Source organism: Nothoprocta perdicaria, unplaced genomic scaffold (genome assembly GCF_003342845.1).
Source record: "Nothoprocta perdicaria isolate Ctin4 unplaced genomic scaffold, notPer1 scaffold_16, whole genome shotgun sequence".
Classification (NCBI taxonomy): Eukaryota; Metazoa; Chordata; class Aves; order Tinamiformes; family Tinamidae; genus Nothoprocta; species Nothoprocta perdicaria.
In genome coordinates this window covers 1,308,290-1,327,205 of record NW_020454760.1, presented here as the reverse complement: position 1 = coordinate 1,327,205, position 18,916 = coordinate 1,308,290, and the positions used below count along the sequence as shown (strand labels likewise).

Sequence of the window (18,916 nt, the reverse complement as noted above, 5' to 3'; positions counted from 1 at the left end):
ATTATAGTAGATGCATGTGATAATATGAACACATGGTGTGATGTATATAAATAATTAGAAGATATAAAATAAAATACAATTTGCAAGCCATTTTTTTTTTAATCTATCTTGGGGAAAAGACACATAAGTTAATACTACTGCCCATTTCCTGGCTGGCTACATTGAACAAACATACCTACATGCTTTAGAAGCTGACATATAAGCAAAATGCACATTCACTGCAAATTTTTTCACTATCAGTACTGCATTACCAGTGCAGTTTACTCAAGGTTTAAATCAGTGTTAAACAAAACTAGAACTAAGGAGCAGATTGCAAGGCAGAAACCCAAACACGACTGCAACCAGGGGGATTTTGTCTCTCACTTCTTTTACCAGCTCTGAAAAGTACATTTTAGCATAAAGACCTGGACAAACAAACAAAAAATRCTTTATAAGAAATTTGGTTCTGACTTTCTTTTTTGATGAAAGTTTCTCCTTTTCAAGGAAAAATATAACAGTTTTTTAGCTCTTCAGAAGTCCAAGAGCTGCACTAAAATGCAGCACAGGGGAATGAGAGCATAAAGGCAGACTAAGATTATAAAGTCTCCAACTAATCCCCACAGGGTAACATAGGTATTCTTACATTAAGCATTTCGGCATCAAAACTTCTATGACGTTCTTGCTATCCATAGCTCTGAGTGGAAATTTTTAGATTTCTTTCTTTCTTTTTACTGGAGGAGAAACTAAATCCTATCCTTTTTCACTAGAACAGGAACGAGGAAAACTGTAGTCCAGCTGTACCTCTRCTCACATTTCCCTTTCTTTTGATTGCCTTTCAAAATCCCATTCCCTCCTCCTCTCCATTTGTTCCTCCTTCTTTCTCTCCCTCCACCCTCAAAGGCCTTTTCAGACTTGGTCATATGAGGAGCAATCCTCCGTGGACACCTCTAGGAGTTAGAGTAGCTCCTGCACTGCAGGACTGGATCTCAGCAACAAACCAAGGAAGGGGCAGATTTAGAGACTAGAGCTAATGGGGTGGATGTCTTGCAGTGCCGTATATCACCTAACCAGAATTTGACTTAGCAGGAGAACTCTCACTCTTGGTTGGTAATACCCTGGCCTAGGAACTACATTTACTTTCTTTTGGAGAGATGGTTCTGCTCATTATGAGTAGAGGCGGCAGACTGAGATCCTTAATTTATGAGAAACATTTTCTTTCAGTCTTGTAATTCTAGCATTCATTTATAATAAGGCAGTTTGTGATTTCTGAAGACAAATTCTGTTTTTCYATTTAGGATATATGTTCTATACCTGCATGTTCACAGAAGAATACTCAAGGGGCAAATAAAGTGAGGAGAAGTGCTGTGTCAGTGATTTGCTGGCTGCTTCCGCTTTGCTTTGACAGCAGAGTTTCTGCTTTCAGGCAGATATTCAGGCAGTAGTTTAACAGACAAGAAGTGGCAGAGATTTCAGCAGCAAATGGATGAACAGAACATGGGCAAGGAAAGGGCATTTCTCTACATTCAGATTTGGTTTTCTTAAAAACTGCAGACGTGCCTAAACCTTTCCAGTAAGCTACAAAGTTGTGCAGCTGTCTCCTTCCTCAACTCCTTCCAGATTCAAATGCAAATCAAATTTGATGGCCTTAGTGTGTAATTTTCTGCTACAATATACCATGCTATGCACATTAAAGAAATTAGAATTCTCCATCTTTTTTTTTTTTTTTCCTTTTAAATCAATGGCGATATCTGCATTAACTTTTACAGGACTGGATAAAATGCTGAAATGGGAATCTTCAAGGTTTGTGGCATTTCTGCAAGGAAACTCTGMTACAATCATAGCTGTGACTCAGGTTAACAAAGGCAGGAGAAGGAATGCCACTTGATCCCTAGAAAGGGTGTTAGTACCTGTCTGGGTTGTCTCGGAAATGCCACAGGTTAGATTTTGACACATCAGGGAGTAAGCTGAGACTGATGGGGTTGTACTCAAGGATGCCCTTGTTCACAGAGGAGCGAAAGGAGGAGGAGCGAGTTACAGCTATCAGACCTTTTGTGAGGAGTTGTTAAACACTCCTCACACATCTCAAAAACAGTGAGGAGAAAATAGAGAATTTAAAAAGAATTATGGGACACATCAAAAATCTTTAACCGATGAGGTCAAATAGTATTAATAGCTGAGAAGTCAAGGGACCCTAAAGACTGATGAGCGTCTCCAAAACACACAAACACCCAATGAATAGGATTAGAAGTACTTACTGTTTGGATCTACATTTTCACAAAGCTCTGTTTTTGCTTCGCCATTGGGCCTGTCRCTAGGTTTGTGCGAAAGCCGTGACGACATGGTCGCTGCTGTTACCACAGCCTTGAAGCTGCGCTTCCGCTTCTGGACGTTTAGTTCAGGATGGAAGATGATGATGTACACTTTCGGCATGTAAAGCATCCCCAGGGCCACTGAAGCACTTAAGTTCATGGATATTGTAAGTGTGGTAGTTTGTATGTAGAGCTAGGAGACACAACACATGAGACACTATTACAAATAAAATGATTGGCAAGCARGTTGTAGTATTTAAATACAAAGCATTAAATATAATCAATCTAATAGATACRAGTAGCTACAGCTACCTACCCCACCACCCCGCGGCAATGTGAGGCCACAACCACAGTGCCCTACTGAAGGTCTCCCTGCTGAATGATCTCACAGCGCTGCTGTTAGACATTTTTCGCAGCCATGTAGTACACTTGCCGGCTGTTCTTCCCTGCAGAGTCACTATTTACCTAGTTATTCCTCCCCTTTTATTTCACAGTTCAATGTTATTGCAATAGATACATATTCTCTCTACCTGTAAGTACATAAGCACTATGCATATTTATCTTATACTGTATAAGGACACTTAAAAGAGAAGACAGTTTACAAGGCATTTGTTTCTTTGGAGCTGACTCTCCTCTCGGTAATGTTGGTGTAAATCACCTGTAACTCACTGGKCGTCGCTTGAACTGCGCTGACATAAACACCACTGAATCAAGTTCTTATTGAATAAACTTAATAGCTCTTTAAGATTTGGAAATGAAGCATGTAACACGCCAGGGCTGGAGGATAAACAGGAAGACACCCTCTTCATCTTCAAAATGTTTGTAAATGAGTATTGACTTTTATCTTTGCTAAATAAGATAATCATTATTTCTATTTTATAAAGAGCTGCTCCAGCAGTGCTAAAAGCTGCAGGTACCACCACCTCTGCAGGCCAGGAAAGCGTCGGGACTGCATAAATGATGGACTGCATGAAATTGGGGCTACTTCTCAGCCCTGTATCCAGACCACCCGTTGCTCTATTAATAATTCTGAAGAAAGCTTGCAGAGCTAACGGCCGCGGAGCTCCTGGGTCAGTCTGAGAAGGCTGGAGGTCTGTAACCTGCTTTCATATGAATTCCCTATGTATATATGCCAGATCTGTAGCTAAAACTGACAGGCACTGAATGTATAATAAGCAGTATCACTAAATGAAATCTGCATTTCTAAAAGGTCAGAAGAGATCTGTATTGGTGAGGACTTCTCTCATATATACATATCAGGATTTTCAAGTGACATTTCCCTCAAGAGCTGTCTCAAATGACTCAGACTTACAAAGTCTATTGGAGAAGCCATATAACCATATATACGGTGCAAATGCATAGTAGTATTTTGACTCACTTTTTTTGGAAATCAGAAAAACCTTTACAGAAAAAGGAATTTGGACTACAGCAAAAAGGAAAAAAAAAGGAAAAAAAAGGAAAAAAAAGATAAAAGGAAAAAGAATAAAAAAGACAAAGGAAAAAGGAAAGAAAAGAAAAAAAAAAGCCAATGACAGAAACTGTTTAATGGCTTATTAGTTTACACAACACAATTAGAAATGTTTGAATATGAATATTCCCCATCCAAATCCAATTTCCATTTCTGCAACTAAAGCAACAGGAATTTAAACAGCTCTAAGTTAAGCAATGCAACTGTATCATCACAGTATGAGGACGAATGGATGGTTGCCATAGACACAGGGCATTTGACAGTAATGAAAAAATCTTAGAAAAGCAGAAGGAAAGACACATACTAAAGTAATATTTCTAAGGTAAAGCAAGGTAAGGCTATTTTAAGGCAAAAAGCATTATGTTGCAAGACTTTTTTCACATGGATCCTCAAATAGGAAGCTATTTGATAGGCCTGGCATTTTCTGATTTCAGATTATTTTCGTATATGACACTGATGCGTTGTTTTCAGAAGCAGAAGACAAGAATAAGKCCAGATTTCAAACATCATGAAGAAAATGGGATCCGTGCGCTCACAGCTGCCCGGAGCAGGACGCACGCGGCTCACGGAGGCTGCAGCCTCGCAGAGCAGCTGCCCCTCGCCCCGCAGAGCAGGGCTCCAGCCCGCTACCCACCCTGCCAGGCCCTCCTTCCTACCCAGGCCCGAATTAGCCAACGGACAAAGGAAGTCATTGGCTCCACTGGTCTGTCCTCCCGTGTTGTGCAACAGAAACAAGAGCACGACAGAGCTCTGAGGCCACCACAGAGCTGAGTGCCAGGGTGGCAGATGAGCTGCTCTTGCTTTTCCCATTAAAAAGGTAATCATTGAGTGTGGCATCCAGGTGCTACCTTGCTGCAGGCCACTTTGTGAGCATGGCTGGTCATGGGACTCCTCTGTGCTGATGGGCTCCTGGGCCCAAAGGGTAACATGTTTATCTGAGGATATTAAGAGGAAATTACTACTTGGTCAACAGGGTCTTTTGCAGTACAATGCCAGCAACATTTCCTCCCTTGCAAATYCAGATGAGAGATAAAAGCAGAGTAAGAAAAACGGTTCTCTAGAACAAGAGGAGATGAGTGACATAAAATGCTTCTCACAGCAAATGGGAGCCTTATAAAGATAAGGGAAACTAATAGATGTGCTTATTATGCAGAATCTTAGTTTTATGCATTTTATCTCTGCTTTGTGACTTTACAAGTCAAACATAAAAACACAGTTTACATGAAACTGTTTCATTTCTTATTTCACTTTTCTGATAAATTCTCTGAAAGCATTTTAGATGAATGCAAGTTGGTGGCTTAAAATACAAAAGATAAGATTTAACTTACAATGGAAGTCTTAATAATTCATGCATAGCTTTTTTACAGATGGACACTGAAATCTGGTAGTCTCCAAATCTGAGAGCAAATTAAGAAATTAAGATGTAAATTTTAGTGAGAGATGCTGTAACTTGACATGAAGGAGAATTGGGATTGAACTAAATACTTCCAGTGAAAGGCATAACACTCTTTGCTCCCTGCAAGCCACTGCCATGGCTGTTTGAAGCTCTATTTGCTTTGCTGCAAGGGAAAGGTCCGTTCTGGATGGTCACTTCCACTTACATGTGTCTCTCTCAAAGACCAGCTCAGACTATGCAGCTGGACACAGATTTCTTGCCAGGAAGACGTGGGTTCAGAGATGACAACCAACCATCATGGACGACGACCACCACAGGCAGAGATGACGACCGAGCCCAGCGGTGTCATCCTCGCTACCAGCACCAGTTGGGCACATCCCGGYGCGCTCCCCGCCTCCCCTTGTCCTCCCAGGGCCCAGGAGGCCCCTYGGTGTGACACCAGGACAGATCACGTCAAGTGAATGAACTTGGCGCTGTCACTGCACGTTCCCATCGGCTGCCGTTGACTGTCCGGGCGCTGTCCCGCTGCTGGCAGGCGCTCCCGGCGCGGCGCCTCCTCGGAGCCCRCGCGGCTGCGGGGTGCCGGCCTGCGCTGCTACCCGTTAGCAAAACACCGAACCTGCCGCGTGCCCGCATGCACCACTAACTGGAAAAGAGGAGTCGGAGGTGTCTGGGCGCTGTCCTAATGGCTAAGCTAGGCTCACGTGGCCTGGCACTTACTCAGTATTTGGCTACGTCCCAGAGCCTTTCTTACTATGCACATTATATGTGTTTGCATCCTGACTGTTGCCAAGTATGGACTGCTCTGATGAAACAGGAATGACGACATCAGGATCCATATTTTGAAAAATTTCACTTAGTGTTAACCACACCACTAGAAACGGATCAAACTTCCAAGCAGCACACTGAAGAAAGCTGAGCCCTGAGGACATCATTTGCATGYAAAGGCACCTAGATTTTATCATTTGTTTTACATAAAGGATTGACATTTGAATTTTAGATTCCCATGTTTTCCAGATTCTTGCTTTATTCATGCGAATGATGAAAATTGCCTTAAAAACCTTGAGAGAAAATTTGACTCATCCTGAATACAAACATCTAAACCCCAAGTTTTACAGCCCAAACAACACTGTTGGACAAGTCTGGGTGAGCTACAATAGATCTCAGATGTAAAGCACTGTGGCACAGGCCCTGCCTCTCTAAGCCAGTGGACAGCTCTCCAGCTGCTCAAGCACAAAACTGAAGTTGTAGCAATATTTTTAATAAAAGTCTTTTTACAAGTTAGAAATACTTTTTGTAGCCTAATGCTTTGCATTCACAGTCTGATCAGGGGCAACTGCTCCTTTTATCTAATTCAGCTTTTTAATCATGCAGTGRATTGAGTTATTTTATAAAATGGAAATAAATTGGTAACTCAAGATATTTTTGGACTTGTGTTATCGCAAACTAATTTATCTCATTTTTATATGGGAATTAAAACAAATGTTCTYACATATTAAGTAGACAGCACACAGATCTCCCAGAAGACTCTTTCAGGTCATCTGAAGATTTCATTGCATTCCTTATATTATGTTACATAAATATAAGGATGAGAAATATTTYTTAATAAAAATTAAAATTAGCTCCCGCTGTCTTATGTGGCTGCAAAACCACGCAAAGCAAAAAATCTTGAATATAAATGTCACACCAGGCAACTTAGTGTCTAATGCCTCCATTCACTGAAGATACTGCAGCATTAAAGACAAATAAAAACAGAGGAAAATACCTTTTTTCAAAGAACACTATGTTTCTTATACTCAGTTTTGCTTTGGAAATATCACTGCCTTCTACACCCAAAATGGTTGTGACCGTCTGTGCATCTGCATAGGTAACTACACAGCACCTAAATATTTTTCCAGAGAAAACAGAGTCCCTGGTGTGCACAGCCCCTAGGGCTGCGACAGCCACGCCAGGAACGCGGTTATGGCTGCAAAGCCAGGCCGTGCAGTGCCATGGTGGCAGCTCCCGGCTGCCCGGGCTGCTCCCGGGAGAGCCGTGCTGGCACCACGTGGTGCCGAGCGYGGAGGGCCCTGCCTGGCCCCGCAGCCCTGCGGGACAGGCCCTGGGACAGTGTGGGCCGGAGCAGCGGGTCCCCCTCRGAGCGGGGCGCCGGGGGCTGAACAGCAACTCGAGACTGACAAGGCACACAAACTGTCACGCTTGCTAAGCTTTAAAAATGACAACAGATGCTCCCCAGGGGACATTTGATAAACAAATGATAGTAGTTATGATGATTGCAGTTATTACTGTACCAAATAGCAAGGCATGCAAATAGCCTTTGTGAAATATCTATGGGAATGTCACAGAATCAGTCACAGCATTTAATTATAAATTCTGTGCCTAGTAATTATAGGAAAGGTGACACAGGAAATGATGGGATTTCAGTTTCAGCACATTTCCCTTTACCAGGCGGTGTTTTGCAGGCTGAGCACAGTGGTTGTGTGCGCCTGGTGCCTGTCGTGGGGTGCAGGCCTGGGGACGTGCCGGGCACTCATGACACCTGCATGGAGCGAGTGCTGCACGCAYGGCCTGGGAGGCACATGGGAGTGCTGGGGTTGGACCCTTCTGTATGAAATCCACCCTAAGAGAGTCCCTCTTTCCTGCAATTAAGATTTGTATGTTAAGTCCAAAAATTAAGTGGGATGAATCAAGATTTTGTTTTTTCCTAATCTCAGAGATTGCAATTTTCACGGCCCTTCTCAGACTGGAAGGTCTCAGGTCTTACACGGACGCGTCACTGTCCTGCTCGGGTTTACAGCACGCGCTGCCGATTCACTATTGCATCTCACACATGGATCCACGTTCAGAGAGGTGTGTGATACAGTTAAACAATTAAACTGATAGCAACTGTATCAAAGAGGAGTTAATAGCTGATGAGGTAAGCATTTGCAAACTTATTTTCAAACTAACAAAGTGTGTTTTCCTGCTGCTCCAAATGGAGATTTGTATGTCCAACAGGAACAATTTTATTGGCTAGTTGCAACACACCTGAGGATGTTTTTTTATCAGTGAAAATAGCTGGTCTATTAAGTTAGTGTCCCTTGGAATTTCTCACAATATTATATGTGGTAGATGAAAAAAAAATGTGGGTTAACTTTGTGGATATATTTCAGTGTAATGGAAAAAACAAAATAGTTCCACAGAAGCAGCAGGAAACTACAGAGTAACATCACAATTCTTTCAGAGATATGAAAGCAAGAAGATTAAAGTTTTGAAAGCAGCTCCCAAATTACTGTTCTTTTAGACACAGTAATAACAATCATATCTCACTCTTTCAAGAGGTTATCAGCTATCTGCTGGCCCTCACCAGACTGGAGTTCACATCAGTGCAACACTGAAATCCTGCAGCAGAAGCAACAAATATTTATCTGGTGGTGACCGCCACAGAGCAACGAGAGGAGAAGCAATAAAAACAGGTCCCTGCTGTTAGGTGGTGGGGACTGATCCCAGCGAGGTCAAAGTTTTGGACAGCAGAGGAAAATGAAGCAAATACTGGAAAAAATCCTTGTCACCTAGACTTTCAAGAAGCATTTTCATATTCCTTTCATTTGACACTCTTGTAAAGATTTGAGGAAATTAATTTTTGTTATGGCAATTTAACTTTTCCGTGCGTGTAATAGATTCTACTTCCTCTGGAGAAGTTTGTACTTCKGTCTTAGTTGCAGAAACAATGAAGAGGTCCATGAACTACGCAGACTCATTTAGGAATCACTGCTACTGCTCATCTAAGAAATAAATAGTGATCATTTTGTCTTCAGTCAACAAGAGCTTGTTGTATCTTTGTGACTCCCTAGAGCTGCCTGCACCTTGTGCCATTACAAGATTACAAATTTTGTTGTCTCTTTGAAATACCGAGCTGGCATAGAAGGAAAACAAAATTATTCTCTTGCAAGGATACTAACTGCTGAACCAAGGTTCATGCATGTCCTCCTCTGAGGAAGATGAAGAGCTTTTCCTCTGTGCCTTTTGTACTCACCTACTCGTGCTGTCTGTGCCYGGCAATGCAGCCGCTCCAGCGCAATGCCCACAACCCACAGCCACCACCCAGCTGTGCCCATGACCCAGCTCCAGCAYTGACAGGGCCCTCCCATTCCCCACACACTGCCAAAACTCTTAAAAGCTACAGCACCATCTCAGGTGCTGAATAGGAGAGCATGCCTCTGTTTGTGTTTTACTCCCATTATCATTGTCTGTGAGCTGACAGCATTGATGAGCCGGGTGAAGTTTGCCACCACAGATTTCACTGTGAGGCGCTTTTATCCAAAGTGGGTGTYTGTGCACTTGAGAAGTGTCCTGAGACTCACCAAGTCATTTCATTTGTATTGCTGAAGGGTCTTCAGGTGGTAACAATTTCAGTCACGGATGAGTTTCGGTTATATATCAAGCAAAGAAGAAGTGAATAGTTCAGAAAGCACTTTACCGACCCTCAGAACCGTCTAATATCCCTTACCTGACATATTCATTTGCTTTAAGATCTATAAAATAAGTCAGACATTACTAAAAGAGACAAACATAAAGTGCAACAAAAGCAATGTATTCCCCCAACTTCTACTATTAAAATAATGGCTTTTCTGTCTCTCACTTACCAAGCACTTAGCTGCTTTAAGCTAGACATAATTCCGCATCTGTCATTTTTTCGAAAGATTACATCATCGGAGAGAGCCCTCRTTTCATTCTTTGCCTTCACTTTGCACTACTAAATTGACTGACATACAATCTTGGCATTTTTGGATATTCACTGCCAGACTTCAGCTSCTGTTATAAATCATATTTCTCCACACTTACTGCATTTTATTCATTTTATACATGACCAGAGATTAGAGTTCAAATGAAATAGATTTTGCTATCCTTCTTATATTCTAAACGTCACTAGTCTAGAAATCTGTAATTTTACTCACTTCAGCTCCTGAATAATTCATTGCAAAAGAAAAAGAAAACTGCCCAATGCTCAGTTTGAAATTTTGAACAAAATAAAGCAAGGATATTCTGACTGCAGCAACTTTATCTCTGTAAGCTTATGTGTATGCATTGCACAGCTCTGTGTACCCTTCTCGAGCAACACTGATATCTCATGGCACATATGGAACTAGAACCTGCATGGACTCCAGGGAAGGAAGAGCAGAGAAATGTCATTCAAAACAGAAGCTCTGCAAAGAACTGGGTATATTCAAATTCTTATCTAGGTTTCGGTGGTTAAGAAGGTGTGATCATGAAATGACTCTGTCAGTTAATGTGATAGCTGCAATTACCAAACTCTCAAACACCTATCTTCAGTTTTCAAGAGAATGCTTGCAGAAGTGGTAAAAAGCTTCCAATTAAAGAAAAGCTAGAAATTTGCACACAAATTTGAACTCACATATGATGATGTACTAAGTGGGAAATTTTTTGACAAAAATACAGATGTAAGAATTCCTGTGGATCACAGCCCTTTGGAGTGCTTGCTGCAGGCACTGCAAGGGCAGAGGGATTGAGCAGCTCTGGACATACCACATTTAGTACTTTTGTATGGATCTCTCATCCCTGTGGTGAAAGTAGACCAAGGCACACATATGTTAGACTCATTGCAATACCTATGTCACAAGGATCAGAACATTTTTCCTCTATCCTCTGCAAGCACAATTATTACACGAAGCCTGCTGGAAGCTAAATGGGAAAGATAAGGTATAAAGTACCTTGATAAACTATAAAGAATCAACCCCAAGTAAAAGCTGAATGGAAACTGAGGGAGAGAAGGAGCTTCTGAGATTCCCTTTAGTTCTCAGGCTGTCTCTTTATACTCAGTAAATGTTATTTGTGCGGGCAAATGAGACAGCAGCTTGCAACACGGTGTGTGCAACACAGGGAGGCTCTCCGTGAAGTTGCGGGTCACAAGTGACATTAGCCTGACAAGTCAGCAGCTCCCTMTGCCCAGGTTGTCATGGCAATGCAGCTGAGCCCTGCTGCTGCTTCACCCTGACAAGGCTCCAAAAACGTTGCCCAAACTMTTTCAGTGTTTGGAAATCAGAAAGAAGCAACCGCCCTCGTTGTTTTCCCTGCCCTGTGCACTGCTACCCACTTGGCGATTCGCAATTTTCTTCCTATGGGAGAGGATATTGGTCAGCCTTGTCCTAGGAAGGTCAGCAGTGCTTTCAATTCTCTATTCAGTTCTTGCAAAATATAATTTATACTCCAAATTAAATGCAACAGCTTTTATAGTTTTGTAATCATACAGAATAACCTCATAAGTTAGTATCATCAAAAACTCAGGCCTCAAAACCAAGACCCCAAAACCCTGTGACAAGAGCTGCCAGCCAACGCCCTGTGCTGGCAGCAGTGGCTCTGGGAAAGCGGGAACCCAGCTCTAGGAAAGCGGGAACCCGGCTCTGGGAAAGCGGGAACCCGGCTTTCCCGCGGGGTCCCGCCGGCGCGGGCAGCTTCGGCACAGCCGCACACCCGCCCCGCTGCCTGTGCCCATCCTGCCCCGCACAGGCTGCCCTCCCTTCAGCTCCCAACGCACAGACTTATCAAGGAAAGTAAAGCAAAACTATTTCAGCCTGTGGTGCTAATGAAAAGCAGGAACTCCATGCAGAAAATTCACTTTACAGAGGAAGGCTCAACAGCTTTTTCTGTCCTTTCACTTTCACAAAAACTTCTCTTCCCTAATCCAGCCATAGGAATGTTTTGTTCATATTCAGTCACATTTACCCGGCTGAATGCATCCTCTGAAAGAAAATCGCTTTTTCTGATACACAGCCCCTTTGCATCCACCCTCTTCAGCAACTGAACTGCTTGGATCTGCAAGTATACCAGGATGGCAAAACAAACACTAAACCCCTTCAATTCAGCCCCCTCAGAGCAACACGTCCCATGTCCCAGAGAAAAGCAAGTACTCTTCTCCTCCAGAGTTACATGTTCTATCTTTAATACCAAATTAGATATTTCTGAACATATAGCTTGGTTAAATTGACTTTAGATTTCTCAAAGACATTTGCATGAAGCTACAATGTACACTACTGCTGGATAGTCATCTTGGCTGCATCACCATAACTATCGATTTATTCTCCGTATTTACTATACACAGACCAGGTGCCATTTTCTGAAAAATTTATCTCATTTCCTCAGGACTCTATTGGCCTCTTGTATATTAAACTTCTGTCAGGCTGCATTCTTTTAAAGGCTAAATGCTTCTTCTATCCCTGAATTATGTTTTATCTCAGAGCAGGTTTCACCTAATAGACAAGGAAATTCTCCATCTACAGTTTTGGTGCTGGTTGTTAAAGAAACCAAATAGTCCCCCAAGAGCAGCTGGTCTGTAGAACCAAAGCTCAGTTTCAGAAAAAAATTCCTTTGCTCTTCTATCGTATCAAGGAAGTGGATTATCTCAACAGCACTGTCCATCTCAATGCCAATTACGGTCATCACAAATTCCCTCTATCACCGTGTCCCTGCTATAAAAACCCAAAAGTCAGTGGAAATTTTTGGGTCAATGTTGGGTTAGTTTGCCTGAGTTCTGCACGGAGAATATATTCCATATATTTGTATACACASTGTGATCTAATTCTTCTTGGAGACCTTGAGGAGAACACAAAGGGAGAACTGGTGCCAGAAAAGGAGCAGGGAAGAAACAGGCTAACCCTTCTCATACCACTCCTCTGCAGAACACTGGTTATTCAAAATTACTGATACGCATATAAAGCAAGTCAGCTTTTCAATGACTTTTAAATTATAATGTAATTATTATTTAAAGCAGAGCATTTGCATATTGCTTTTGCTGCTTTGAGCCAAACTTGCTACTGCTGGTAATGTCCTTTCTGTTTAACAATGTTATCTCAGTGCTGCATAGAGGGTGTATGTGACAATGCAGTTTGAATGTTTTGTGATCTAAAGGTTGTATTAAAGTATAAAGATCATACTGTAATTCCAGTCAATCYGCTGTATATGCTGCATTCAGATTTATTTATTATTACTGCTTTATTCGCATGAAAGTGTTTTTACTTTCTCAAGCATAAATGCCAAGGGTGTTTTAGTGATGCACAAAAGAGTGGTTGGACTCATGAGAATAAGTAGCAACAAAACCTTCATTCCTGACCAGCTGTCACTGGGAATTCAAATCATGGCAAACCACAAAAAAAAAAAGAAGGCCTTCTACAAAAAAACAAACAAACCGACCCCCCAAAAGTGTTTTCCTTTTCCCTTAGTTATGCCAGGATACACCGCTATTTTGATGTAGGCCAATTTCTCAAAAGCACCTACACACAGCACAGTGCATGGCAGCCTGAGACCGGGGCAGGACACAGCCTGAAGAGCTCTGTTTGGGCTATTCCCAAGGAGCAGCTCTGAACAACAGCGTTTCTTGACTTAATCTCCTTTCACCAGGAGAAAAGTCTGCGCTGCTCCCTAGGACGCAAGTGCTCATTTTGCATTGTAACCAATTCACTGTGACTTAGTGGCAGAAAAATTACACAGCAAGGTCTGAATATTTTTGCTTTTGTTCTATTTTGATACACTTGTTCTTGAGCCATGACATTTCTCAATAACTTAAAGTTCAAAGTATATTATTTTAACAGAGCTAGCAGTAAACTCTGAAACCTTCCTGTCCTTGAAAATCTCCATGGATCCACAGATAGGGCGGACATGGGTAGCAGAGCAAGTCCCCACGCAGGTTTTGTCCTCGACCACTGCTGACAGTGGCTCCTGCCAAGTGTTTCTGCAATTATGATGAAACCTAATCTTTTATTCCAGGTGTAACTTTTAAATTCCACCAGCAAACTTAGGCATTTTCCTTCCTGAAAACAAGATTTGGCTTTCTCTATGTTAGATTGTATTTGTGACATTGCAGTAAGGTTTGTGTCAGCCTTTTCCATTATAAATCCCTATTTTCAGTACCTAAATGTGTTAGCCGAGGAACTGTGGATTCATCATCTGGTATAATTGCTGCAAGTCACACTTCCCCCCAGCTAAAGTCTAACACATTTTATTGGCTTGAACCATGGAACATGTTTCATTGATCAGCACCATCATTCTTCATCTCAGCAAGTAGTTTAAAATAAATTATAGAACATTCCTATAATAAAACATGTAAGGCTATGAAAGACATGTCAAGAATACACAAGTGCTTTGTAATTTTTAAGACAAATTATTCACATTTTACAGGTGTATGCTAGTAGGTGTTAATTTTATCTATTATTCCTTTAGAACTGTCCAAGTTTGCATTTAATTAACTAAATGGCTTGAGCCATCCAATTCTTGTTGCTACTAATGTATCACAATTAGAACAAACTGTAGCCATGGCAACTGCTAAACCCATCATAATTCATAAAGGGGAGTGAGCTTGCTTTGTAGCTTAGGCAATCCTTGAGTTTCTGTGACATGCAGATGGGCATTCATTGTTATGTTAAATTGGGAATGGGTAATCCCAGAATACAAGATGATTTAGGTGCTCATTTAAATGAGATTTAATTATAAGAAGTCTATCATTTCWGTACCTGCCAAATTCCAGTCATTCCACAATCCCTCACACTGGCGTTTGGTTAGCAGATACCCATGCATATGAACCCTGATGCAGAACACTGAGAAAGAGCTTCATCTCTTAATTATCAAACACYGCACTTATTTTATTGTACAAATAAACAGAATCTCTGTCTGAAGCCTGAGGCTTCAGTGGCAGTTTACAGTAATATCCGAACTATTTTCCAGTACGTTCATACTAGGTGATCTGCATCCTGTACTGCCGCAAGACAAGTCACACTTTCTTGTTACCAGCTCCGAGTTGACTGAGAAATTACCTCTTATGCATCATACCTAAGAGATAACACTACAAATAGCTATGAATTTTTCAGAGCTTCTTATCTGCAGTTTCATTTGGGCTATTTTACAGAAAGCAATCTGGCATATTAAGGGGTGAGAACACGTGAGTGGCAAGCCAAGTCAGCTCACGTGCTTAACTAATCCATGAACTGACAAAGTTAATGACTCACATACCCTATTCTACACCTTAACAAATATACTTGTTGACAGGATAAAAAAAAAAAAAAAAACTGTGGTAGTCACAACGATGCATAGCATGGCCTGCTTTTTTACCTGAGATTTACTTATTTTCTTCTATCCCATATTATGTATCAACAAATAAATGCTAAGTATATAGCAGGCCCCTTATCGCTGCATGAGGAAGCCACAAGGAAGCTTGTAAATACAAGGATGAATTTGTGAAAAGCTATACCTTATGTCAGTGAATGCAACCCCTAGGCCTCAAGAGAAAAAAGGCATCAAAAGAAGGAATTTTTCTATGTGTATGATTGTAATCAAATCAAGACATTTCTTCTCCCAGAGGGAAGTTTCCTTTAATAATAGTTGTCTCCCGCTTATTACCTCTCGAGTCACAGCAACATTGAGCCGGGCACTGAATAACCCACCGTGTTCTGCAGAGACTACCTGGGCACACATCCAGGAGCTGTATTTATTTTCTCCCAAACAAGCTCTTGCTCAATTTCAAGTCAGACTAAATCTCTGCTTGTACTAAGGCCATGTTTGAACGTCAGTGCTCTGCTCTGTGCTCGCAAAGCAAGTGCCAGGGCCAACGTGCTGGGGAACAGTTATACGCACGATATTTAGAGGGCCCAACCTTTTCTTCTTATCTTGAGTCATGACCAGATTTCATTTTCCAGTCAATAAAATGAACTAAAACTACATTGATTTTGAAGTTCTGGAAAATCAAAACACTTGATCTTTCCACTCAAAATTCCCCAGCTCTCCAATTAAGGTAGCGGGCTAAGTATTAGCCTAGTACCTAATACCAGTTCTCACTCTGCTGTCACCATCTGCAATCATGTGCAGGTACTGACTACCTTGGTTATACTAACCGATCTGCATTCTGCTCTGGCAGCATCTCACACAATCTAGTGCTTAACCTTTTAAAGCGTTTTCCTCTTCAACTTACTGGTGGATTACTGTCTCTAGCTAAGTTTTTTAGTAGGATCTGCTTCTCTGCCAAAAAAAGAGCTATCTCATCTTCAAATTATATTTAATTATCTCCATCAAACTTTACAGCTTGTTCTGATGTGGAAAATGTAAATCACATGGAATAAGAGAAAGATGATAACATATTGTTCATCTAGTATTTTATCCTCCTACTCCCTCTGCCTTCCCTTAAATAAATATCCTTCCCTCTAACCTAAAGACCAATGAAGATCTTATGAATACTTAATATACTTGGTTTATAATACATGTATTTTTGCCAGCTTTATAAAGAAAAGGTGAACATTACTTAATCAGTGAAACTATATGACTAGGAACATGAATGTGGATTATATCTCAGTTTCCTTGCTGTAGCAGAAGGTGGTTAATGGCTGAATAGACATTCATTTACTGCCATTTAATGGGCAATTAGTAGCATAATAAAAATGGCTAGAAATGAGTGGAAAACATGTTCTTTGTAAACATGAGTTTCATCTTATTCTGTGATTCCAGGTTCTGGCACCACGGATACTTCAGTGATTTAAAGGCCAAACGCCAATGGAGACCAAATCATCTATTGCTGAAGTACCTGACACCATCAACTGAAAAGTTCTAAAGCTGCAAAACTCTTCATAAAGCCTTGACAACCAAAGGGGTCAGCAAGGGCCGCCTGTACCATCCCAGCCAGCCTTCAGCAGCCTCTGGCCACCTCCAGTTTGCAGTCCCCCTTTCCTGATCCCAATATTCCTTTCAGAAAACGGAATGCTTTTCGTTCAGAAAAACATACTGGGCTTTAGCGTCCCTGTTGCTGAGAGGATACGATGACAAGCACAATGGCAATGGCAAGTTTAAGACCAAAGGCACATCAAACCAAAAGTGTCCTTCAGAAAGGAAGTCTTCCCTTTTCCCGCTCGGGGTACAAGGCCCGGTAGCTGCAGGCTGGGCCACAGCTCTCAGCCCCAGTACGCGGTCCCGCAGGCCCCAAGCGCCTCTCAGGCCTCCTGCAGCCGCAGAGCGGAGCTACGGCTGCCACGGCACGTGCTGGGCACGCTGCCCCAGCGCTTCCTTCTTGCCCACACGCCAGGCACAGCGCTGCCCAGGGGAGCATCCTGAACGGGAGAGAAAAACGTGGAAAAAACACCTCTCCAATCCTAGAGCTCCCCTTCCTCTACCAGTTGTGGTCTCAGCCTAGAGCCTCTCCTCTGGGCCAGCCTTTAACTTTCTGCTTTAGTCTGAGAACTTCTTGTATGATCTTCTTAACCTTCTGCTAACTTCATCCCTCAAGATAGAATACAAGATGATTGCTTTGACTGGAGCATGATGATTTTTATGTTTATTATTACTACATGGCTGCTTAAACTATTTAAGACAACAAATAAATCCTTCAGGTCAATATTTTTGCAGGCAGTTTTTATGTATAACAAAAGCCATTCTTCAGCTTTGCATTAAAGTGGCCTCACTGGACTGAAAACACGTTCTTAAGAACAGCTTTTCTTCCTCTCTCTACAAATCCAGCTATATTTAGCCCACCAACATGCACAGGGGACCTGACGTTTTTGTGTTAGGAGAATTTTGCTCGCAACAACCTGCAACAGTCTTTGTGGTCAGCAAAGACTTTGCTCTGCCACCAAGGTGGGACTCCACCAGCAGTGACACTACAGGTCCCACAACTCTGGATAAGAGTAAACTTATTCAGAGGAGTTACTCCTGTCTTGCTCTGGGGTATAATGACAGTTGAATTCCTAGCCTGAACCTGGAGGTTCTCTCTGCTCCACCCGGCTGGGCGCAGGGGCACTGGGATTCCTGCAACATGTCACAGCCCATGGCTTCCCCAAGGCTCCTGCCCCACAGGCTTCTCCCACTGGAGCAGAGGGAAAGCTGCTCCTGACTCCCTCCGGTCACAGGCTCCCTGCACAGCTGCTCTACTTTTGTTTTCAGCTTCCATTTTGTTCCTGTTTATTCGAAAGTGAAAGGAAGAAGGAGTGAGCCCCATAAAGCTGGCAGGGGAGCTCCCTCTGCCTCTGACTGACAAAGGTCTGTATTTAGTGTCCTTCCTCTGGCTGCTCTCATGATCCATTCATTGGCAGGAACAAAAGTACTTAAGGACTCATTCTTCCCCTTGAAATGATTTGATCAAACAAAACCCTGACTCCTGCATAAAAGTTCATCAAGAAAATTGAGAAACATCTGCATAACTTACATTGTATTGAATAAGCCCTTCATAGTTCTCTTTTTGTTCCTGGATGAGCTTGGAATCAGCAGCCATTATTTCTTATTCAAAATAACATTATTATGTTTCTACAATCTCCATGGGGTTCAGAAACTGGTTAGTATCTGCTCTCACAAAATGATACTTTAGCTCCTTGCATTCGGCTTGTAATGTTAGCCATGCTCTACAGGATTTTTCTGAAAAGATGATTAACTTTTGTTCAAACAAAGGAGCATTAATGGGAACTGAGGTTTACTACAGCAAAAAGCAAACTGAACTATATATAGCACACTGTGCTTTGGCCAACTGTTAGGGGAAAATGCTATACAATATGGCTCAGGGAGCTGACCTTTCAAAACAGTCCTAAATCACCCTAGCTAGATTGCTAAAGCAAAATTCAAAGAAAAAATAGAACCAAAAAAAAAAAAAAAAATCAATGTTACAGGAATATATTGACATGACAAGGCAATTACAACTCCTTTGTAATGCAGCTACCTCAAGTTTCACATATACCAGAAATTCAAAAGAACCACTGCAATACATTAAGATCAAATAAAATTCTATCCATAAGTATCCAAACAAAC

The 18,916-nt window shown here is 41.8% G+C and overlaps 1 protein-coding gene across 3 annotated transcripts in view; it reads right to left on the bottom strand.

Moving 5' to 3' along the window:
• Positions 1-18,916, bottom strand: part of GRM7 (glutamate metabotropic receptor 7) — a 252,643-nt gene that overhangs the window by 27,935 nt on the left and 205,792 nt on the right. For all 3 annotated transcript variants that reach the window (XM_026035376.1, XM_026035375.1, XM_026035377.1), the window contains exon 9: positions 2,235-2,481. In XM_026035376.1, the coding sequence (XP_025891161.1) occupies positions 2,235-2,481 (247 nt within the window). The remainder of the gene's footprint in view (positions 1-2,234; positions 2,482-18,916) is intronic.